The sequence below is a fragment of the Pimephales promelas genome, chromosome 17 (assembly GCF_988280905.1).
Source record: "Pimephales promelas chromosome 17, fPimPro1.hap1.1, whole genome shotgun sequence".
NCBI classification, from domain to species: domain Eukaryota; kingdom Metazoa; phylum Chordata; class Actinopteri; order Cypriniformes; family Leuciscidae; genus Pimephales; species Pimephales promelas.
Window position 1 is genome coordinate 7707144 of NC_142785.1, and position 25298 is coordinate 7732441.

General features: G+C 39.2%; 1 protein-coding gene across 4 annotated transcripts in view; it reads right to left on the reverse strand.

Moving 5' to 3' along the window:
- Positions 1-25298, reverse strand: part of trrap (transformation/transcription domain-associated protein) — a 139770-nt gene that overhangs the window by 79702 nt on the left and 34770 nt on the right. For 3 of the 4 annotated variants that reach the window (XM_089121852.1, XM_089121851.1, XM_089121850.1), the window contains exons 23-39: positions 24882-25081; positions 21386-21603; positions 21110-21307; positions 20764-21024; positions 18940-19101; positions 18754-18850; positions 17316-17437; positions 16749-16919; positions 14567-14635; positions 11233-11253; positions 10796-10915; positions 9733-9852; positions 7902-8066; positions 7637-7818; positions 7313-7511; positions 1372-1500; positions 701-967 (exon numbers count right to left, since the gene is read on the reverse strand). In XM_089121852.1, the coding sequence (XP_088977978.1) occupies positions 701-967; positions 1372-1500; positions 7313-7511; positions 7637-7818; positions 7902-8066; positions 9733-9852; positions 10796-10915; positions 11233-11253; positions 14567-14635; positions 16749-16919; positions 17316-17437; positions 18754-18850; positions 18940-19101; positions 20764-21024; positions 21110-21307; positions 21386-21603; positions 24882-25081 (2701 nt within the window). The remainder of the gene's footprint in view (positions 1-700; positions 968-1371; positions 1501-7312; positions 7512-7636; positions 7819-7901; positions 8067-9732; positions 9853-10795; positions 10916-11232; positions 11254-14566; positions 14636-16748; positions 16920-17315; positions 17438-18753; positions 18851-18939; positions 19102-20763; positions 21025-21109; positions 21308-21385; positions 21604-24881; positions 25082-25298) is intronic. The other variant, XM_039687904.2, reaches the window with a different exon arrangement.

A 25298-nucleotide genomic window follows, 5' to 3' on the forward strand; every position in this document is an offset into this window, starting at 1 on the left:
ATAGTGTAAATGCATGTATAATGTTAGAGAACAGCTCTATTTAAAATATAAATATTTCATAAAAATATAAACATGCACTATTTTCAATATTAATAAGAGACCTTTGTATTACCAAAATCAGAACATTAGAATGAACTCTGAAGGATCATGTGTGACACTGAAGACTGAAGTCATGTTTGCTGAAAGTTCACCTTTTTCATCAGAGGAATAAGTTACATTTTTAAATAAAATAGAAACTTTTGTTATGAAAACTGCTTAAATAGTCAAAATTGCAATATTGTGAAATGTTATGAAAGTTAATTGATAAAATAAATGCAGCCTTGGTAAGAAACATACGGTACTTTAAAAACCCCCAAAAATATATATCTTACAGACCCCAAACCTTTGAATAGTAGCGTACATTTTCAAAGACATATTTTGATGCACAAAAAAAACTGTTTTTAGGTAATACATTTAAAATCTGTACTTATATTTGTATATTATATATTATATACACGTATATTTCCCAATATCATATTTGATATCATCAGCTGTTGATTACACTAAATGATCAAACCAGGATAATTCAGAGGCTTGCTAAGTTAACAACTGTTTTTTTTTGTTTTTTTTTTTGGACCAATATTTTCTGCCTCTGTTCAATCGGACAAAATTAGATAAAAGGCATTTTATAGTATTTTTGCCAGTTTTGGTGCCTGCTCACCTGTAAAACAATCTTCTTGTGAATGGCAAACTTGGCAATAATGTGAGCCAGCAAGAGGTGGCCACTGTACTTGCAGGCCGGATCCACGCAGGTTTTGGGGAGCAGGCACGGCCAAGCAAAGGTCATGAGACGCCTCAGCTTGCTGTTCCTGCTCTTGTTGTTGTCGTGGATGTGGTGGGGGGCGTGCTCTACCAGCAGGGTCGAGAACTGAAGCAGGTAGATCCTCAATGAGTCTGCCAGATCAGCCTGCTTCTCAGGGTCAAGTACCTGCAAAATCGATAGGCATGTGTCAAAACACACTAAAAGATGCATCGTCTTCAGTGCCGTGATGCCACAGCTGTGATGTACAGCCGATTTAAAAGTATATTTCAACTTCAACAGGTTCCTCTCCTGCTGGAGGTGTTGGAAACAAACAGACTGATTGGTTTGCTCTTTGCAATGATTACCAGCAGTGGTGGTGAGACAATCAATTTAAGCATGAAATAAATGAAGGCTATTAACCTTCACCTCTGTGTCTCATTGGGTTAGTTCGAAAAACAAACACTTTGACCTTTAGTGATGCCTTGAAATTTCGGCCAGTGAAATAACAGCCAGAGGTCATCGTAGATGAAGCAGTGACTCGATAAAGAGAGAGTGACAGCACTGCCACTGCAGCTGGTCTGCGGGTTTACCTTGGTGATGAAGACACTAGTGATGCTCTCAGGGTTGTCACCCTCTGGATTGGGCGGCCCAAGGAGTTGCTCGCCTTCGCCTTTCTCAAAGCTGTGCAGGAAGGCTGGGTTCAGGATGTGCTGCAACACCTGGACAACAGACAAAAATAATAAGCAGGATTTATTTATTTACATCAATAAACAGACACATTCCTAGTCCTTTGACATTCTCAAATGAGCTGTATTACTATTGTTGGAGGGGGAAAAAAAGACAAGTTTTTTTTTTTCTTTTTTTCATATTGACCCAGTCTTGGCTTTTAATTCAAATACATATTTAAGTTTGTTTTCATATAGTTTGGTTTACTAATCATTGTTAAAATATGATAATAATTGTATTTAACTAATTATTAATATTGATAATCAACATAGGTTTAAGCATCGTATTTACTAAATTGATTGAATTTGGGACTCCAGGGGCCTCATGTACAAAGACTTGCGTTGAATTCATACTAAAACATTGTGTACGAAAAAAGCTGTAAATATGCGTACGCACAAAAAACATGTGCATGAATGTCAGCGTACAAAGGATCCCACGCATATTCTCTTGTCTTTGTACATACCAAACAACGTAAAATTGAGCGCACATGCACGAGCACAACATTAAATATGGTAATTAGTCCAATTTGGCAAAATAAACCTGCAAGAACATGGCTGAAGCCAGCAAAAAACGAAATATCACTGAAAATGTCTTCTATGTGAATATATGTGAAAGTGTAATTTATTCCTGCGATCAAAGCTGAATTTTCAGCATCATTACTCGTCTTCAGTGTCACATGATCCTTCAGAAATCACTCCAATATGATGATTTGATGATCAAGAAACATTTATGATTATTACCAGTGTTGAAAACAGCTGTGCTTCTGCTTCATATTTTCATGGAAACCGTGATATAGCATTTTCAGGATTCTTTAAAGAGTAACTAAACACTTAACACTTTTTTTAGTTAATGATCTGTAAGAATGGAGGGGTGTAACGGTACACAAAAATCACGGTTCGGTACGTACCTCGGTTTTAAAGTCACGGTTCGGTACGTTTTCGATACAGCAAAAAGAAAGAAATGCCAGAGAAATTTCCTATTTGTTTAAAGAAAATTTTTTTTTAAATAAGTGTGAGTTTTTCGAGATCTTGAAACTTTCAGGTTTATAAATAGGGGTCATCTTTGAAGGATGAACAAATAATGTTTTGGTCATCACATTAAAAATAACATTTAAATATATATTTATTTATATAATATTTGAATTTTGAAGTGCTGGAAAAAGATGTGTGAAGCACTTGAAAGCATTTCACCATTCCAGCCAAACTGGTTCCAGTTAGTGTTACTATATTAAATCCATGGTGAATGTTGCTGGTCTGTGGACGAAAGTAATACTAGTTCATTCACGGCACAATGTTTCTCCTGGTTTCCATGACAGCGCTGTTTGATCTAATAGAGATCTACGGTTAATAACGGAGAAATGTGAATGCATCTCACTAGATCTCGCAGCGATGTTATTACCTCAGTGGAGAATTCAAATGTTTTCTTTACCGGATCTCTTAGCGCTGTGTAGTAACATTGTTGCTTGATCGAGATCGGCTCGCGCTGCACAGATGTTGCTGGTCCGAACTGATAAACGATCCGTGAAGCACATAACGAGGAGCGCAGTTTCGTTCTGCTTTCATTACCCTTGCCATTTGGATGTTGCGCAACGTTGTGTCGGCCGCGTCAGCACGAATTTTGCCGGCAAGAAAAATGGTCCAAGCAATCGTTCGGTTTGTATGCGTACCGAACCGGAAGCCTCGAACCGAAACGGTTTAATACGAATACATATACCGTTACACCCCTAATCTTTATTAATACAAGTCATTGATTTGAGTAACTTTTTTGACATTTGTTTATAAAGTGTTTTATTTCTACAATATATGGTGTAAAAGCGTCTTAGTGCTGCCCTCTTCAGGTTGAACGGTGGCTACTGCAGATGAATTTTCCTATTGGATGTTCCGCACTTCGTGACATACGGAGGTTTTAGCTCACCACGCGAGCTACGCCCTTGGCAATATAAAAACCATCTTGTGTCGTCAAAACCACTGTAGCGAGTCAGGAATTGAAATTGCGAGTATTGAAAACGATCAGGATAGAGTGTTTTAGCATCTATTTCGTCTCCTCTATCTCCGCTGGGGTCTGCCCACTTTTTCAGCATTTTCAAATATTGCCAGTGGGTGGAGTCAGGCTCTGACCAGGGGTTTAGTTACCCTTTAATGAATAAACTTAAATCAAACGCATAGAAATGTCATAATCTTTTGGAACAATATAAACGCAATTTTACTGGCAATTTTAAAAAAATCCACGCGTCCTTGCTGAATAAAAATATTACTTTCTTTTTTTACCTTTACTGACTGAATTAATGAAGTTTACTTTTTACTCCTAGTTAAGCCAACGCTGCCATTGCTAGATGCTTTATGTTCTTACTCAATTGCATAATAGAATATTTTAATAAGACTCGTGTGACGTAATTTGTAATTGATACATTATTTGACATATTATTAAGCAATATCTGACAGCTGGTGGTGCGATAGAACAATTCGTCAATGTAATGTTTGCCACTTCACTTTATTGCCACTTAACTATGAGTCGCCAACGGATAAAAATCAAGGCAAATGTACGTACGCCAGACATGAAGTTTACTTGGAGGAACGCACATTCTTACGTTAATTTCACTGTTAGCACATCTGGCCGTGAACGTGAAAACTGGCGCACGCCGTGTTTTTGTACGTACGCAGTGTTGATACATAAGACTGCTTTGGAAGCTCCGGCATAACTAAAGCCATTTAAATGTACAGCACAATGTGGCAGCCCAGATTCAGTTCATTTGAAAGCTCACTGTTATCAACCACTCTAACGAACATCATATTACCGTCATCAGCTAATTGTTACCATGTTTTCAGATGTTCAAAAACCCTAATTCCTCCTACCTCGACTTCCCAGATGTCACCTCTTATGCGTTACATAATTAGTGTCTTTGAACACTAATTTAATCTCTGGGATAATACCAGCTTTGTACTTAGACGAGCCGATAGTTTGTCTAGTCACACAATGATTGTGTTGTTTGGCTTGGTAGCTGGAGTGTGCATCAGCGTGTGGATTTATTCAAACATCGGTGCCGTAGGGCTGCAGGTGTTCCTTCATTATCCCTCGTCCTAATGAGCCTCTCTCCCTTTCACATGAGTGATGGATCACAACAAATCCTTTTCTACACAATCCATCACAGCCCAAACCACCGAGGCTCCAGCTGCCTGAAAACATCACCTTAAACGTGTATTCTGTTAAGAGAGTGCAGCTGCTGAGCTCTCCTGGGAAATGTTTAGGATGCAACGTCTGTTTGGCTGTGAGAGGTGATGTAGCAGAGCAGGAACGGAGCATCAAAACTGTGAAGACGATCTGCCAATGAACTGCTACCGTTTCTCAATGTCATTGTATGTAGAAGGTGGCATTTGGAGGAGAACATCCAGTTCATTTTAATCAACTGGCATTTGATCTTTTTCTCAAACTTGATGGAATTATTTCACATGAATAAACATGAAGTGGGAATAAGAAGAGCAGCCTTGAATACCGCAATGACCCGTTGAGGGTGGGTCCATGTACTGCAGTAGGTGCTCGCCCACTATAAAAACCCCTTCATACGGCTAGACAATAAGGATGCTCATAGAATCAAAGCAGAAGGGACCATCGTCAAAAATGCTGCATTAAAGTATATGTATTACGCGAAAACTGGATTCTAAACAACAAAGAAATTACACAATTTATCAAGACACTTGAAGCAGATAGAAGGGGTGAAACACCCAGAAACCCCTAACGTCCGACACTCCTAAGTATAAGGGGCTTTCCTTGCCATTAATGCTTGGATAACTACTGGCGCTTTTCCATTACCAGTACCAGCTCGCCTCGCCTCGACTCGGCTCGCTTTTTGCTCCGTTTTCCATTGCAGATAGTAGCGCCACAAATAGTACCCGGTCGTCATAGCAACGCCTTTCGTTTCTCGTTGCCCCATCAAGCTCTCGCTGGATCCTCTCTTCGGCAACCAAACAAAGGAAAGTCTGCACCACCTCGTTTGACCACGGCATATTATTCCGAGTTGCCATAATAATAGTAGTAACTTTTAGTTTTTAGTAACTTTAACTTTTAGTAAAGTAAAGTTTAGTAACTATCTCTGGCCAAACTATTTAAAAATGGTGGGGATATTCTGGATTCTCCATCGTTCAAGGTCTCTGACCATTCTCTCTGACCAATCAGCAGTCGGCATTGTTTTCACGTCCCAATTTAGTATCGCCTCAGCTCGCCTGGGCTCGCTCAGAACATCGCCAGAGATGATACAAAAAAAGTATCCGAAATCAGGTACAGGTACAACTTTTACACAGTGGAAACCAAACAAAGGCGAGTCGAGTCGAGTTGGTAATATGTAGTGGAAAACTGCCATAAGTCTCCTTCAATTAAAAATAATGGCTAGTGTGGTGGCTGGAATATATGTAAACCTACCAACATCCATTTCCATGATTTTTGGAATGACTTATTGCGAGAGAAAAAAGTTGAGTTTTAGTCATATTTCATCGGTTAAAGTAGTAGTTCACTTTTAAAAAACAAATTTGCTGATAATTTACTCACCCCCATGTCATCCAAGATGTCCATGTCATTCTTTCTTCAGTCAAAAAGAAATTAAGGTTTTTGATGAAAACATTCCAGGATTTTTCTCCATATAATGGACTTCAATGGGAACCAAACGGTTCAAGGTCCAAAAGACAGTTTCAGTGCAAACTGTTCAAAGGGCTTTAAATGATTCCAGACATAGAATAAGGGTCTTATCAAGCGAAACGATTGCTCATTTAAAAACAAAAAAACAACGTTTAAGCTCAAATGGTCGCCTTGCTCTGTTCTGTGATGCGCGTTCGTGACTCTCCTGTTCGAGCGCGTTTATCAAAATGAACGAATCTTTTTTTGTGACATTTGGTTCATTCAACGAACGAAATGAACGAATTGTCTCGGGAAAAGATTTGTTCATTTTGATGAACGAGTTCGAACAGGAGAGTTACAAACGCGCATCACAGAAAAGAGCAAGGCGAGCATTTGAGCTTATAAAACTATTCATCGTCTGGAATCGTTTAAAGCCCTTTGAACAGTTTGCAGTTTGCACTGAAACTGTCTTTTGGACCTTGAACTGTTTGGTTACCACTAAAGTCCATTATATGGAGAAAAATCCTTAATTTCTTTTCAACTGAAGAAAGAATGACATGGACATCATGGATGACATGGGGGTGACTAAATTATCAACAAAAGTTTTATTTAAAAGTGAACTACTCCTTTAATGGAAATGTCGACATATCGCAATAGTTTTTTTTTTATTTTATTTTTTTATCAACATTCAGAAAATAATGCAAAAGGTTTGCGCAAATCTGTAATGGAAATGCAGCTAGTGATGGGGAAAATGTCACCAAAACCAAGTTACTGATGCATGCAAGCTAGAAGAAAAAGTTCTCATCTTCAACAGGGATGATTAAAGGCAAAGTTTTAATAGCAATGGCTATTAAAGTAATCTGCAGATAAATATTCATTAGCGTTCTTCAAAGACTTCGGTTAAGGGTGAAGACGTGCCTCTGGTAGTGTCATGCACGGCCAATCTGTGTCACCTTCCCCTTTTCAAACATACATATTCAGAAGGGGCTGTGGTTGTTATCCGCATTAGATGATCAGCGCTAAGAGAGCGTGACGCTGAGCCACTCTGAACAGAAAGGTGGAATTTATAATGTTGGCCATAGAGGTCCGTGTCATAATATCAGACACACTAGCCCAAAATGAGAAGTCTTCCCAAAGGCAAAATTCATCATTTCTCCTCGCATGTTAAAACTCACAGCAGTATAAATGGTACAACATCACCTTTGCCTTAAGCTCATCGTTGAAGTGCGGGTCATTGAACTCCACAAAGCGGAAGAAGAGTGCTCGTTTGTGCGTGATGCTGTAGTTCTTGGGGATCTCCTCCTCCATGTACTCCTTCAGGAAGGTCATGTTGCACAGGAAGCGGCCGGTGAAGGCTCTCAACAGCTGAAAGAGCAGCTCAATCTCAGAGTAGTTGCGTCTGAAGGAAAATGCACAACTATAGTGTCAAAATCAAAGCGAAAACATGTCTTTCCAATTTCCAAGCTAATAACACTTTGCAACATTAGTGAAGTGTGTCTGCACCACCAAACATACAACACTTACTTGCAGTAGCTAAGCAGACAGAACGCTAGAAGTTTGGGCTCTTTCCAGTTGGTTGCAGCCATGTTGTCTTTGCGGTGGCGTTCCTGGAAGGCCTCGCTGACCCATACTCGTCTGAGTTGACTCACTAGAGAGTGCTGACCGGCCAACCAGCCTTCATCATTTTTCACAATGATGCTTATGATCTGAGGAAGTGCAAAAATTATCTTTAATATTCAAGCAAATCAAATCTAACAGTAAATAATTATGTTAAGAGAGTGTGGCCCACCTTGATGGCCTGGAACTGCAGATCAAGGCGGGCAGTGCTGGTGGACGGAGAACCAGGTCTCACAGTTGCTGCAGGCCCAGCTGGAACCAGCAGAGGGACAAACCGATTTGGGTTAGAAGCCAAGACATCTCGAAGTGGCTTGGCATCTTTGTGCTTCAAGAAGCTCTGCAAATGAATAATGGTAAAAAGGAGTTTTTTTAATTTACATTCAAAACACTAGCCTGGTTAAAACCAGAGCATTCTCAGTTGTAACTGAGTTATGGTCTCGCAAAGCGTCATAGACGAATCAATTCCAGCGAGGCGTCACCAACGGACGTCGCGAATAGACCTAAATCAGAGTGATGAAGGAGATGATGCATGCAGAGCGGCGGCCGGCGGAAAAACATCTCCGAGTGTTGTTCTTTGCACGGTTTTTAACAAAAAAAGGAAACGTTTAAATGGCTTAAAGGGGAAATGAAGCAGTGAATCAAGTTTACATGATTTATAAGATGGATTTCCAATATAACAAACAATTATATAAGAAACATTACAAATGTAAACATTTAGAAGAAAAAAAGAAAACTTTGTATTTTTCGCAGCCAGGGAGCCGCCATTGTGCAGTTGACGTCACGGGGTTGGTTGGCTCAAGTTTAACAGGCTCTGGGCATTGAAAATCGCGACATCAAACTGTGTTTTGACCATGAACGACTAATGTTAGGTACAGTTATTAGACAAAAAGACGACGTCTAATGTTATATGTTGACAAACTGCACATAGAAACATTGTTCGCGATGTCTGCCGTCATATTCCCGTCTCGTCAACACCATGTAAGTTACGTTGCTATGTAGAACAGCCGGTGGTGGTTTGGGGCAAAGAGCAGGTTTGCAACGCTAACTTACCAGGTGTCAGCGTGGATGTTGTCCTGCGATTCCCCTTCGTGTCAGAGTCCATCTGTTGTCAAGAGGTTGATCTTGAGCATGTATTGCGTGGTCAATTCTTCATTACCGGCGCGCACTTTTACCATGCTGTGCCGGGAGTTAGACGTGTGGAAGAGGCGATGCTTTCCCTGAAGGATGTCCGAGCGGAGACACTTTTTCCTAGTATGTAGGCTGTAGCTACTAGCACTACCAATGCGAAAATATGGATGTTTCATTTCCCCTTTAACAAATACATGCTAACTTACATGTTGACGAGACGGGAATATGACGGCAGACATCGCGAACAATGTTTCTATGTGCAGTTTGTCAACATACAACATCAGACGTCGTATTTTTGTCTAATACCTGTACCTAACATTAGTCGTTCGCGGTCAAAACACTGGTGTAAACACAGTTTGATGTCGCGATTTTCAATGCCCAGAGCCTGTTAAACTTGAGCCAACCAACCCCGTGACGTCACCTGCACAATGGCGGCGCCCTGGCGGCAAAAAATACAAAGTTTTTTCTTTTTTTCCTCTAAATGTTTACATTTGTAATGTTTCTTATATAATTGTTGATTATATTGGAAATCCATGTAAACTTGATTCACTGCTTCATTTCCTCTTTAAAACAGACGTGATAGCTGATTCGAACGAGTGATGTTTGACAGCGGCATCCATCTTTGTAATGTAGGCTGCAAAATCTGCTTCAAAATCCCAGCGCTGTCGTCATCGTGTAAAGCCCGCCCCAACGTTTCTGATTCGACGGATTGGAAATGGGCTTGAATGAGCTCTTTACCAGACTAATTTTCAGAGCTAATCTAAATTTGCCGGAAGTTGTTTGGGTTTTCCCAGGCTATCAAAACACATTAATGGAATTTTTTTTTAACATAGGCACAAAAACAGTAAAGAGAAGAACAAAAATAACAAACACACCATAAACATGCGGCTCCACTGTGGGTCATTGAGAGTGGCCTCCATCATGAACAGCTCCACTGTTTGAGATGGGTGACGCGTCAGGAACTTGATCAGCGGCTCTCTAAAAGGACTGCCTGCCTGTGTAGGAGCATAGAACCAAACACAATTTTCACATTGCATAAAATTGCTTACAAATTAGGAAGCTCACCAAAGCTGCATTCATTTGATCAAAAGGGCAATGTTATGAAATACTTTTTACAATTAAAGATAACTTTTCTATTTCAATATATTTTTTAAATGAAATTTATGTGCTGGAAAAGCCAGTCCTCCAGTCTTCAACATCACATAATTCTTTAAAAATCATTCTAACACACTGATCTGGTGCTCAAGAAACTCTTTCTTTTTTGGGGCAGTCGTGGCCTAACGGTTAGTCAGACTGGTAGTGTGTTTCAATGATTTACAAAAAGGCCATATTCGATACTGAACTCACAATACAATGTTATTGCGATACTTCAAGACATATGGTAAAAGGTTAACATAAAATGTACTGTTGATTAAAATGCTAACTTGGATATTACATTGTGGGTTTAAATGAATAGGCTTGGTGCTTCTAACCCAAGGACAATGGTGACACCAGAATAAAAATATTCATAATTCTGAAGCTTAAATTACTGAGTTATTATATATGCTTGCACGCTTTCACTGACTAGATATATTTAAAATAACGTCGCCCACTTTTTACTGGTAACATCAGACATTTGGCATTACCAGAACCCACAAATATTCCCCCATTGCATTATTATACATTAAAATCAACATTATATATAGTAGTTCAATGTAGTACTTACACTAAAACTCTGAAAACCTGTATTTTTATTTTGGGGGCTATCCACGATACATATTGTCACCATCCACAATACGTATTATTGCATTTTTGTCTTTGTATCTTTATTATTGATTCGTATTATCTTTGACATTTGATTATTTAGAGTCACTTGAATATTTGATCAGTTAACAGGCCCAGTCAAACTAATTGAACCGGCATTCCCTTTAGCTGCAGATTACAGCAAAAGTCTCGTACCTCTATGAGCATTGCCCTCTCCGTCTTCATGACCACTTCCAGCAAAGGTTTGACCAGGGTCTGTGGAGCAGCTGGTATCAGATGGAAGAGGTTTATAATGGCTGAACAGATCCTCATTTCCTGCAGTGGTGAACAGAAGAATGCATCACAATAATTATTAGTGATAACCAGCAGTAGAAACCCAAGCCTACCTTCAGTAATATATAATCAATAGTGACAAGTTGGGGGAACATTTGCGGGAAAGTCAGAGTGGAAGGTTAGTTCCTGAAAAAAACATCACGGAACCATTGGGGCATCATAAGATAGCAGGTTCGTAAGGATCAAACACAACACCACAGACACAGAGATACAGTTACAAAGACTCCACTAGCACAGATAAATCACGAGCACAATGAGAGCGGAGCCGGTGAAGACCCCACAGCAGGCCGCCATCTCACCTCTACACCCTCCATGGCAGGCTGCGCCAGAACAGGAGACAACAAACAATCAGCAAAGCAGTGTGGGTAATGAGCACTGTATGGATTGAGGGGATGGGTTCAGGTGAATGGTGGGGTGTGTGTGTATTTCTGTGCAGAGAAATCTTCCTCTGGGCTGTTGTTGCCAACTCAAGTCGCAAAAAACAAAATCAGTGCAGGAGGCAAACTCAAAAAACTGGAGGTAAAAGGGAGTATTTTTTATCATTATTGGAACAGGCAGCATTTCACCTGGACTCAATCCACAGGTCTATTGATTTTCAGTGTGAAAACTGAAAGTGGGAGACATCTTGTGCGGTAATAGGGCATCCTACAAAGGTATAGGCCAGGGATTAAGATCATAGCGCTAAATAACGCATATCCACAATTATCGTTTCTAGGGATGCACCGAATATTCGGCCGCCGAAGATTTTCGGCCGAAAATGGCCCAAAAGTGCATTTTCGGTTTTCGGCCGAAAGTAACTGTCCTCTAACCATCAGGAATCGGTAAGAAGAAGACAGATAAATACATGAGTCATGACAATGTTTATTTTTTAGTATTCCACCAGCAATACATAAATAATCATGTAAAACCCAGTAAACCCTGAGATTATTACTTGTGACATTACAAAAAAACATGTATATGGGAACATGTATGTATAGAACTAAATTAATGCTCTCTTAAATATTTTCTACATTCACTAAACATGTTTCATTAAGTTTTATGTACATTTGTATTAAACATGGACCATTGTTCATTTAAAAAGGCTTTTTATGCTATTGTATGCTAAATTTTTAAAATGTAATTAATTTAGACATGCAAACTGGGTGCTAGTGTGATGAGAAGTTTGTGCTCAGCTTTGTTTTTGAGAGAACATTTCATTTTAAAACCTTTCTGCAGGCCAGTAGATTATTATTTAGTGTACACATGAGTGGGGTCAAGTTAAACATTTTAGTTTGAATTTTTTTTTATACTGTGCATTGTGCTAAATAAATATTTGCATAATTTGTAATTGATTTATTCTTTGAAAATGTTATATTAATTTATGCAATTGCAATGCCTTGATTTTAGTAAAGTTTGTACACAGTCATAGCCATAAATGCAATGATACTAATAGGCATAATTTCTTTCGGTGTTTCGGTTTTCGGTTTTCAGCCTTGGTTTCCTCTTTTTCGGTTTTCGGTTTCAGCCAAGAATTTTCATTTCGGTGCATCCCTAATAGTTTCTAAACATTTGAACACATTTTAATTATCTTGACAGAACAAGTACTGCATAACCTCTCCATAATTTAATAACAGACAGGTACCATAAATATTTTCAATAATATTTTTGTATTTGGGAATCATATTTTATCCATACACACATTATATTGTATTGCACATACCCAAGTGAATCTCACAAAACCTAACAGGAATTGTCAAAAAAAAAAAATAATAATAATTGTATTGAGATTATTGTCAGGACAATTACGCACATTTTATTTATTGTTTATTACTTTAATCCATCAAGTATTGTTTTTTTTTCTATTGTTTTTTTTTTTATTAAAAATTACTGTAACAGTTTTTTTAATGTATTAAAATCAAGAAATTTCCAATACTTTTTTTTTTTTAATCATATGACTGGTACTTTCATACTTGGTCCTTTATGATGCGGATAACTGTACATTCATTGCATTTGTAATTATGCCTATTAAAATGCACAAGCTTATGTTAATTTCACTATTCATTTTACCATTCTCGTATCTTTTATTTAATGGCACACATTTAGAGTTGCTCCATTGCAGCAGCACAGAAATCACAACGTTTTCCTGAAACGCTAACGTCTATGCCACTGTGCACTCAATCCACTAAATGTGCTTCACTTTATCAGCTCATGAACAGAGGTTATACAGATATGATTATTGAATTAAAGTTTAATATTCAATTAATAACATTAGGAGTGGGTGATATACTAGTAGACATGAACAACCGGTAGGGATTTTGGACCGTCGTCTCTTGTGTGCGTGTGCACAAACACTACGCGTTATCGTTTTTTGGCATAGTGTATTTTAATGAGAACAAGTATATTAGGATGGGTTGACGAATAACGAATAAGACAGCTTTATTAACAAAACTAATAAACATGACAGACCATGCTGAGAAATGAAATTTTTATTACTATAAAAAAAAAAATCCAAACGACGGTCGGCGGTACAGCCGCATCGGTGGGCAAGTGATGTAATGGTGTGCGGCTGAACACCACGTAACATCGACTATCGCAGCAAGTCTAGTTGTAATGTCTTTTAAAAAAAACTACAACTTTTAAAGACATTACCTCACAACAAATGCTGCAATGATGTATAAATGCATTTAAAAACCTAGGTTGTTTTTTTTCACATTACAACAAGAATAATTCAGGTTGTGAAATGAGTACAACCGTCATAATGCCAAAATCTTCATTTTTTAATAAGGGATGAACTTTATCGATATGAATTTCACATATTTTTTAAATAAATATGAATAAAAATGTCCTTTCGTAAAGAATGGAACAGACAAACTACGCATATGATGTCTTCATAATCCCAGAGTGCATCTTCTCGTTATTTTTGGGACATTGTCGAGATATTTTTACACCGAGGAAACAATGAGGAACAATGAGAACTAGAGTGTTTGAGTATGCGCTCCTAAATCTGTACGCCCTCCCTGAATCGACCTTCTTTTTCTCTGTATGACTAAACTAATCTTCTGGAGCTAGTTTTCTGAATGGCCCCCCACCCCTCCAACCCCGAACCTGGCTGACCCCACCTCATTGTCATGTATGGCTGGTCATTCTGTCATTGTTGTAAGAATATTAAGAACTGCAGGAACAGAGGGCCAATTTGCATGTAATTATAATACATTTTAGAGAAAGGCAGGGTGTGAACGAGACCGAAAGAATGGCAGCTCGCTTCGAAACGTGGAAACAGCTAGGCTTTTTCCCCCCCTCACCTTTTCGTATTCTACAAGGTTATCTGTCCAACAAGATAACGAGGATCCAGAACTCTGAGGCTTGTTACTTAGGCGGCCTGGGGGTGGATGGCGCCTAATTAATCATTGATTGTAATATGGCCACTCACAGAGTCTGAGAGGGGGGGGGGGGGGGATCTGGGCTGGAGAGTGGAGTCTAGTCCAGTCCAGAGCGCTCATCTCAGCTCTCCATATCCACAGATTCCTTCCACTAACAGATACATTACGAGGCTGCCACCCTTGTGAAGTTTGTGAAATACTGGCCTTTGTTGGCAGCAAAGCCCAACAAACCCCAGCATATGCAACAGAGGTATCAAAACAAGCTTATACTCACACTGCCGTCACTGCGCTGGCCTCCTTTATGCGTGATCACCACCACCTCCATCCATTTACGCAGATGTTGCTGCAAGAGCAGGAAAAACATTGAGTCTGTTCTCTGGACTGTTTAAAGTCTTTGAATAATGTAGTGTATTCTACCATTAACTGCTGCACTCTTGATCCCTTTGAAAACATTTCCAAAATGATCTAAGAAAAATCTATGTCATACATATATACAGTATATAGAGAGAATGTAAATCATATGTAATCATACCCATAATGGTTAAAATGACTTTAGAGTCTATCCACTCATCCAACAAAGTGTTAAATGTGATTAGGCATTCATCTAATCTGCAGCAATAGTAGGGCTGAACATTGACAAAAATTAGATTTCGATTCGATTCCATTTCATTTTACGAGGATTTAAACACATATTAAATACTGAAAAACAGGTTATGTAAAAATACTATGAATATACAATATATTGCATAAGTTTAGCAAAATTCTCCTCTATACGCTGATTACACGCAGCCGCCATTTTGAAATGGCTCCGGTGGGAAGAAAACCTAGCCTGGATGCCAGCCCGAACTCCGCCCACAACATTTTTTGGTCGGGAAGTTCGGTCTGGACTCGATCCATTGAGGAGTAATTATGATCAGTCAAAAAATGATCGGGCCAATCAAATTGCCAGGGCGGAGTTTATACGATGATGGACAGGTGATCTGCAGGGACGTAATCATCACGTTATCAAAGAGCGCTTGTCAAAGATGACTACAGCTGGAGAACTGAGATGTATAGATTCAGCTGTCACGTCTGTTGTGAAATAAATCGACATTCAATTTAATAGACAAACAGAAAACTACAATCAAGGCATTTGTCGATCGGAAAGATATTTTTGCCATCCTTCTTACATGATTCGGTAAGTGTAACTTATCAGCTGGCTCCGATGGTCGCTAAGAAGATGGGACGTAATGAAAAGCCTGTGGTTGTTTTGGTTTCTCCTTTGGTCGGACTCATGGAGGACCAAGTAAAAGAAGCAACACTCGTTATTTTACTTCTAAAATTAAGTAAGTTCTGTGATATGCAAAGTAGTTGACTTACTGCATTGCTCTGATTGGTTGTAAGTCTACCGACTATCCAATTGAGTGCAGAGTTTCTTTTTTCCTGGTTCCGTTAAGACACGCCTCATAATCAAAGCCCTATGGAGCAGTTTCAGACTCACATTCTGACTAGAATATGAGTATGACGAAGTCAGGCTAAAGAAAACCGGAAGTGTCGCTTTTAATCATAGGAGAGTTGTGAATGCGATGGCGTATTGTTGTGTTTAATGTAGAAATTAGTTATTCTAAAAATTTACATACATTTCTTTCATACTTTAGACTATATACAGTGAAATTCATTTATAAATAAAATAATTTTTTTATATACAATTCAGAACGTTAAAAAAAGAAGCAGGAACGAACTATATACATATCCTATATTGGATATTAACATCTAATAGTGTAAATCACGACAGCAGCTTCAGGTTTGGCAGTCCAAGGCATTGTTGTCTATCTGTACTTCCAGGGTTCTTCCCACCGGAGCCTCGCTTTCGATTTCAAAATGGCGGCTGCGTGAAATCAGCGTATAGAGTTTATTTTTCTAGCTAACTAGAAGTGTTTTGACACTGAATACTTTCTCTGGGATAAATGTAACATTACGTGGCATTGTTTACAAGCTGTTTTCATTACATGAGACGGATTTGGATAACGGTTTCTTTCAACATACCTTCCGATGTTCATTCATGTATGTTTATGTCGTGCTGTAACTACTAGTAAAGCGAAAGAGATCATCAATTCACGTGTGCTCCACGTGCCACATTGAAGAGCGACAAAACAATATTTATTGTTTGAATTTTTTTTATAAAATTGACAGAATTTGAAAGCTGCTACTTTGTTTCATATCAGAAGTAACAAAGATCAAAGCTTATTGCGATTTATTGGATGGGAGGTGCGCTACAAAGTTTTTTATTCATCAACTGACAACAGCAAAGACTGAAAGATTGATTCTTGGGATTTAAATATCAATATCGTTTCTTAAAAATTATAATTAAAATCAAGAAATCAATATTTTTTTACCGTCATCAATACCTTTATTTAGGGAAAATTCTGGTCAAAATAAATGTATTAAAATGTATTTAACCCAAAGTATTGACTTACCATCATTTGGTCACAGAATTTGTCATTGAAGGAGTTGGGGAACAGTCGCGTGACAGAAGTCAATCTGTTGACCACATTGAGCGTCAGACTGCGATAGTCTCCGAGCATCATCAGCAGGGGACGCATATGCGTATGGATCTGATCTACCTCGATAGTAGCCCCCTCTAAGAACTGAGAAATGCATAGGAACATGAATACACACTCAGACTTCAACACATATAAATGGCTATTAAACAGCAATTGTGTTCTTAATAGAGACAGCTGCTTTTACATGCCCTACAAGGGAGACTACATGATAATAGCATCTTAAAACCTTGTTTTTCACTACGGTCCTATCAACTCACAGAAGCAGAAAAACTGTAGACCAGCGCAAAAGGCCACGCCAGCCTTTTGCAATAAGACGATGCATCAAGGCCAAATTCATTTTCCTCTTAGCCTGTTTCACTCCATCCTGTATTGATCTTTTCAGGCAGGACTCATTAGAGGCAGCAGGGCAGAGGAAGAGAGTGCGGAAGAGACAGAGAGATTGGAGAAAGGAAATGAGGCTGGTGGAGGGAGAGGACTGACCTTTCTCATGCAGGCCTCTCCGGCCTCCTGGAGCTCATTGTTAGTGGAGTTGAGGGCCTTGAAGAGGGCAGCTATGATCTTCTCTCGGGACTGGGGAAGGTAGTTACAGGCCGCCAGAGCGTCTGGAATTACACACGAGGGAAGTTTTAAACAGCAAAATCCTAAAGACTGATAAGATTACAGGCCCTAAAATCCAGTACACATGTATTATTTTCTTTCAGTTACGTGACACACCAAAAATTTGAATACTAAAAATGGAACAAATGAATACTATTATTCAACAAGGATGCATTCAATTAATGAAAAGTGACAGTAAAGACATTCATAATGTTACAACACCAATCTATTTCAAATAAATGCTGTTCTATCGAACTTTCTATACAATCAAAGAATCCTAAACAAAACATACCACAGTTTCTACAAGAAAAGTTAATAAGAAATATTAATACGAAGAAATGTTTCTTCTTAAAGTAGTAGTTCACTTTTAAAAAAAATGTTTTGCTGATGATTTACTCACCCCCATGTCACCCAAGACGTCCACGTCTTTCTTTCTTCAGTCGAAAAGAAATTAAGGTTTTTGATGAAAACATTCCAGGATTTTTCTCCATATAATGGACTTCAAATTGTTCAGTCTCAGTGCAAACTGCAAACTGTTCAAATGGCTTTAATCGATTCCAGACGATGAATAAGGGTCTTATCAAGTGAAACGATCGCTCATTTAAAAAAAAAAAAAGCTGAAGTTTTATAAGCTCGAATGGTTGCCTTGCTCTGTTCTGTGATGCGCGTTCGTGACGCTCCTGTTCGAACTCGTTCATCAAAATGAACAAATCTTTTCCCAAATCAATTCGTTCATTTCGTTCGATGAATGAACCAAATGACACGAAAAAAGATTCGTTCATCTTGATAAACGAGTTTGAACAGGAGAGTCACGAACGTGCATCACAGAACAGAGCAAGTCATTTTCAAATGAGCGATCATTAATCGTCGCTTTGAACAGTTTGCCTTTGAAACTGAAACTGCCTTTTGGACCTTGAACCGTTTGGTAACCAGTAAAGTCCATATTATGGAGAAAAATCCTGGAATGTTTTCATTAAAATCCTTAATTTCTTTTCAACTGAAGAAAGAAAGATATGGACATCTTGGGTGACATGGAGGTGAGTAAATTATCAGCAAAAGTTTTTGTTTAAAAGTGAACTACTCCAAGCCTTCGATGAGCTACTTTGTGTGAGGAGTTTTATTTGTATGACATACAAAGTAGCCACCTCAGTAAATTGTTCAAATCAATGTAAGGTACCAGATTCAAAGGTTCCACGTCAGTTACGATTCTGCCATAAAAGGCAGCAGTCTGTGTAGGCATAAAACAGCAAGGCAGCCAAACATGTTTTGAAACAGAGCTTATAAAGTTCCTTGTATATATGAATGAAAAAGTAGCACGTACTAAGAGCGGCAATGCGTAGCGGTACCAGTGAAGGAAGGCTTTTATAACAGGGCAGCTTCATCAAGGCAGCATCTTCAGCTTCACATAGGTTCAGCAACTGTGTCAAATCGGAAAGGAAGTTCACAGAGCATAACCACATTGATGTATTCATACTACCCACTTTAGTGCAGAGAGTTTCAGACCGACCTCTGTGTAGAAGACTTTGTGCTCCACCACATTGAGGTCCATGGTGAAGAGGCGGGGCTGTAGGGTGGTGCAGAAGGTGTTGCCCTCCATCAGGCCGATCTGAGCGTTAGCAGGCTGATGACGCAGCAGGTGTTTCTTTGGAGGAACCATATCCTGCAACACCTGAAGGAAATAAAAAGAGTTTTAAAGTTCCTTCCTTGCAGGAGTTAAAAATAAGAATTGTGTGATAGCGGCGCTGGACCTGTGTTAAGAGTTAATGGAGCGGTCACTTGGACAGTCTAGAGTTATCTAAACTTATAGAATAAAAATGTGTTGTCTTGAAAAATAAACATTTGCTTTTTCTGTGAAATATTGAAAATTGAAACTATTTAGCAGTCTAACAGATCTAAAAAATTGCTCCGCAAATTAGAGCTAAATTTTAGTAGTATATTTCACATCTATTGCTACAAAACCTATGTTATGTCAACACTTTTTGACTTTTTTTGGTCTTTTCTCCAACTCACATATCTATCACATGTTGGTGTGCGAGGGTAATTGTTGTTGATAGAAATGTTTAATATAAAAATGTAAAATTAAAAATGATATTTAAGTTGAATTAAAACAAACATATTTTAGCAGAGACAATTTGAATAATTATTTAATTTGAATAATTATATAATTAAATAATTTTCATTTTAGAGAAAACTTGAATAAATCATTTTTTTCTAACACATAGCAGTCCCTCCAGGATTTCAAGATTTTTTTTTGTGATTTTTGCGATCAAAATGACTGATTTTGTGGTGGTAATTTCCAAAAATTTGTGAAAAAATTTGCGATTTATATATAACATTTACCATTATAGTATTCAGTCCTTCCAGAAAAAGTTTTTTGTGAGTTTTTTGTGATTTTTGCGGGCAAAAATTGATTGATTATGCGGCCTGTTTTCTTTAAAAATGCGATGGAATATGCGGGATATTTATGCAATGAAATTGCAGGAATTTGCAAAAATTGAGGGAACTTGCAAAAATTGCAGTTTGATGAAAAAGAGAAAAAAAGTGATTCCCCCAACATCCTGTTCTCACTAGGCTAATGTAAGAGTCATTTCTTATTACTTCCTTTGATAAGCAAGCATACTACATCATAGAAAGTGCTGGGAATATTTAATTTCTCATCTTGTTTTATTTCAGACTGTTACGAGTGTAAATAAGGTGTGGCCCCTTTAAGAGCTGCGCGCTCCCTGTTGAACTCTCTGCAGTGTTATATGTGCGCCTCGAACACCCCATGTGTGCGGGTAATTTCTGTTTGATGCTACTTCTTTTATCTTATGTTGTTTATTAAGTAACGATGTGACGGTAGAACGTGCGACAGAGAGTTATACGAGTTCGATTTGTGAGATGTCGATCGCCTCCGTGAGTCTGTCTGGCGTCGCGTAATTGCGTCACTTCATAACGTTCCCATGGAAACAGGGGGAAATGGCTGCTCTTGTGTGAAGCAACTTTTTGCTAAGATACATGTGACTTTTTTTGCAACGAAAATGCGAGGATTATGAAATTATGCAAACCCCGCATATTTTGCACGGAAATCGGCAATTTATGCGGCGAAAGTGAGGCGTATTTTAAAAAATTCGTCCCCCGCATATATAAATGCTGACTTTGGCTGATTTTGCATTGAATTCAGCGATCGCATAATCGCGTCTTTCTGGAGGGACTGACATAAAAAAAATTTAATTTTAATAATATAAAGTACCCTTTTTAATGTTGTGGCCAGTGAAAATAGTGGCAAGGCAAGTAAAAATCTGTCTGAGCAGGCAAAGTGTTATAATCATATTGAGTGCATCATACTCACTTCTTTATGAGGCTCCATGATGATGGTGACGCTCTTTCCTGTGACTTGAGCCAGCACCTGCAGGGAGTGCATGGCCTGTTTGCGGACAGTGGAGTTAGGGGAGGTCACTTCTCGTACCAGGTCATGGGTCACCAGGTGGAAGGATTTGTCCTGGGCAGACAGGAGCTCTTCAGTCTTCTCCTCATCCTTTAGAGGAGTGGCACAGCGTATCAACAGCTGCTCCAGCGTGGTCTTCGCCATGGCAACTGCACCGTTAGACACCTGAGAGAGACATTATGGGATACAGACGTTCATGCAGGTAAACCAGCAGTAAATGATTTCCAATGACATCAGAAAGTGTTTGTACCTCTCCTGTGAGGTCCATCATGACAAAAAGCAGAGCTTTGAGGAAAGTGAGCTGGTTCTGCAACACCCAGATCAGAGGAAGCCTCTCCATCAGGAACTTAATGGACACCACTCCACCTAGCTTAGCATACCAGGCCTGCTCATAGCAGCATGCGCACAGTCGCTCCACAATGTAGGAGAACAATGGAAGCTGGCACGCCTGAAAAAAGAACCAGATCGAGTTTCAACAGAAAATCCTTCACGTGGAAAATATTTTCTAGAAAAGGGAAAACCTCACCCTTTCTTTGGAGCCCAGAATAATGCTGGCAACATCAAAGATGACAGCAAGTGCCACCTCCCCAATCTTGCACAGCTCTTTCTCCTCATAGGCCATGCAGATGGCGATGGCGTCGATCAGCACGAGAGGGTCCATGCCTTTGGAGCCGTTCTCTTCACTGTGGAACATGGCTGTGCTGGGCTGGCTTCCTGACTGGTAGCATGGCAGCAAGAAAGGACCTAGGGCAGAAAATGTAATGTTATGTAATGACCCGAGTGCACTTCTGATGTTTCTCCCACACAGACAGAAAATCAAATCTTATAAAACTATAAAACGATCTGTGGCATGAAGCAGAGCGGGGGCCAAAAGCCGTGAGAGCGGAGCGAGGCTGGTGGAGTGAATGTTAATGAGCGCCACCTGTGCCACACACTGGTGTCAAATCCCATGGAGGAGCTCCGCGAGGATAAAAGGAGGAGTGATGACAGAGGAAGACAAGATAGAAAAAGGCCTGGGACTTAATGTTGCTTTATTTATTATGTTTATATGCGGCAGTCATATGTAAGGGGCTGCTTCTTACTTTCATTTTGTTGTTTGTTTATTTTTTTCAAGTTACGTTAAACGCTCCTGCCACCTCCTACCCTGAACTGTATTAAAATAGGACTTACTAAAAACCAAGAAATTGTTTCCAACGTCTCTGCGGCCAATAGAAACAGTTACTGTTAAAGAGAAACTTTTAAATTTAAATTCTTTAAATTTAAAAAAATATAAGCCATAATCACTACTTTAATTAATTGTGCAACAGTAATCAAATTCAAATCTATAATGTAGGCCAACGAATAGACAACTATGCTGAATCTTCAAGTCCACTATTTTCAGTACGATAGTCCTGTAGGCCTGAGCGAATCTGGGTAAAACTCTCTACTGCCTTAGTATTTCAGAAATCCTTTTAAAAGGTATACATGTGAATTAAACATGGCACAATGCCTATCTAGTGCTAGGGGATCTCATCAATATGCTGATTGAGGACTGTTGGGATACTCCAGGCACAGGATGGTTCTGTCAGGAGAGACAGAGTCGTTTGCACATCAATGACTCATCTGTACCATTTGCTGCACAGGACATATGCGTTCAACAACATACTGTTTATTTACTAGTGTTTTGTAACATGTAACTATCTCATGTTTGGTCTCATCTGACAGCTTATAAACTGAACTGAATGGTGGTGAACTTAAATGTACAATCTAGGCACTATTGCTTAAACAAACATTGAGCAGAATGTTAATGTTCTTCTCCCCCTCGTGATCACCATCCATTTGCCTTATCCTAGGGGTATAAGAAGAAAAGATAACTGTTGATCTTTGCGAAAGGCTTTAAAGGAGAACTTTGGAACTCATTTTTTTTGTACATTTGGAGTGCAGTCAGTAGAGATAACGACAATAATAGTGTTGCCTACACCATGTTATCGTCTTTTTAAAATTCTGTTGAATTCAATGGGGCAAGATCTAAACGTACTTTAGCATCTTAACATCCTTGATTTGTCATTACGAGTGCACAGTCATGTGAGTGGTGTTATTAAGAGTGACCACTGTCAATCTGACTGCAGTAGATGTGAAAGAGATGAATAAAAATGATGTTAATTCAGCCAGCTCACATACCTCTATTTGCTTCCTGCGACAGTAAACAGGAGAGGTAATACCATGTTTCACAGAATTCCAACTAAAAACGCTGACTGGATGAAGAAATGGCTAACTTACTTACTCTGGATATCGATCCAAACACACCTAAATAGATTATCAAGGGACATTATGTTTGCTCGGTACATTTCAATGAGGACGATTATTTTGAAAAAAATGGAATTTGGCACACGGACCATAATGTGCTGAAGGATACGGCTATCCCATCGATAGCACAGACAGGACAAGTGGATCACCTGCGGCTGAGGTAAGTTATGTTTTTAGATGACCTACTGTAACAGTGCCATTAGCCAGATCTAATGTAACGTTAGTGACACTATTACATGATTAGGGTATGAATATGTTTTTATCTTGATGCGGCGCGGACGCGCTTGGGGAAAAAAACGAGCGCGTTGAACTTGCACCCTGCGCGCCTAGTAGCCTAAATTTGAAATAACCATGGAAATAACGAACTTGAGCATGCAAAAGGGTACGATAGGCTGTGAGTTCATTGTGCAAAAACAATTTGTGCTATTACTTTCCCCTTATTCTATCCTATAGTAATGCAATTATACTGTATATTATATGCTGTTGAATACATTTGGTTCAGCTAATAAATTACATTTAAAATATATTGATTCCTGTAATAATAATTGTTTATTCATGTTCTGTGATATTTATAAATCTGGATGCGTTTTTGGTTGGAATTCAATGAAACATACCTGGTCTCCCCTGTTTATTGTCACAGCTCATACAATAAAGCAAACACCCATGATAAACTATGCTTTTCTATCTAACGTTAGTAATTGCTGACTCTTTATTCCAACACTGAGCGAACACTCTGCTCCTCGTCACGGTGCGTCTCAGGTGATGGTTATCACTCTGCCCAAGTAGCACTGCCTCGCCTTCAGAAAATATAGTATTTTTACGGTTAAAAGATGTCTGTGTCTCATATGGCCTTGATATTTGTACAGTCTGTGACTATACAAACCACAACATGTAAATAAGAAAACGTTTGCGTTATTTTGTCACTCATTTGGATTAGTATGAAAGCTGCAACCATTCACATCCAGTCTTTGTGCTGAGCTAGGCTAGAGGTCAAACAGACTTCTAGCACGCACGGAGATGAAAAAGGTATGGACTTATCTAACTCTGGGGGATATGGTGAATAGGCTAAAGTCCCAAAAAGTCGGAGTGTTCCTTTAAAGCCTTCTTGGTACATGAGTTGGAGATAATCCCAAAGCAATGTACTTGGAAGCGTTTCTAGCGACGTACACAGTCATTCCCTGGGCGCTCTAGTCAGTGGAAAAACAAACATGTTCTGAACGGGTTCGTAAGTTGAACCAACTTTGAACCAGCACCAGTTCCGAACCAGTTCTTTTTGGGTGGAAAAGGGGTAACAGTGCTAGGATTGAGATGATATTCACCAATGATATCGCGTGTGAACTCGACAATCGACTACTGTGGTCACTCTTAATAACACGACTCACATGGCTGTGCACTCGTAATGACAAATCAAGGATGCTAAGAGGCTAAAAGCAGGTTTAGAACATGCCCCATTAAAGTCAACAGGGTGCTAATTTTAAAAAGACGATAACACGGTTTAGGCAACACCAATTTTTGTCGTTTTTGTCTGTACTGACAGCACTCCAAATGTACAAAAAAAAATTAGCTCAATGTTAAAATTGCGTAAACTCATACTATGAGAAAGGCTTTTACGGCCTCCTCTGCACAGCAGTGCATCATTTGTTCCAACTAAGTTGTATGTCGTTCCATTCAACTGTCTGTATATTTGTAACCTAACAAATAACTTTGCCTGCTCCAAAGTCAAAAAGATTCCTCACCACACTGCTGAGCCACTGCCACCATGGTGTAATGGCGGATCAAGCTGGCAACGAAAGGCAGAGCGCTGGGCCTGAGGTCCTTGATGACCGCAGACATGAACGCCCCCGTTAGGGCCTGCTCGAACGTCCTGCGCGCTGGGGTGTCCTGGGCTTTGTACCGGTGGGAGATGATCACGTTAGGGATCCACTTCTCTGTGAAGCTGTTGAAAACCAGCAAAGGGATTTAGTTCATGATTCGCATTGCTCGCTCCATTACAAGAGCCTCAGGTCGAATAACCCAATCAAGCAATTTGATTTGATTACAGAGTATAAAAGGCTTTTTGTGTTTAGACAGCCAAGCCCCATGGGAGTCTGGCTTTGTGTCTGGCTGACATTTTGTCTCATGTTTGGCTATTTACCCCAGCTGATAGCAGCACA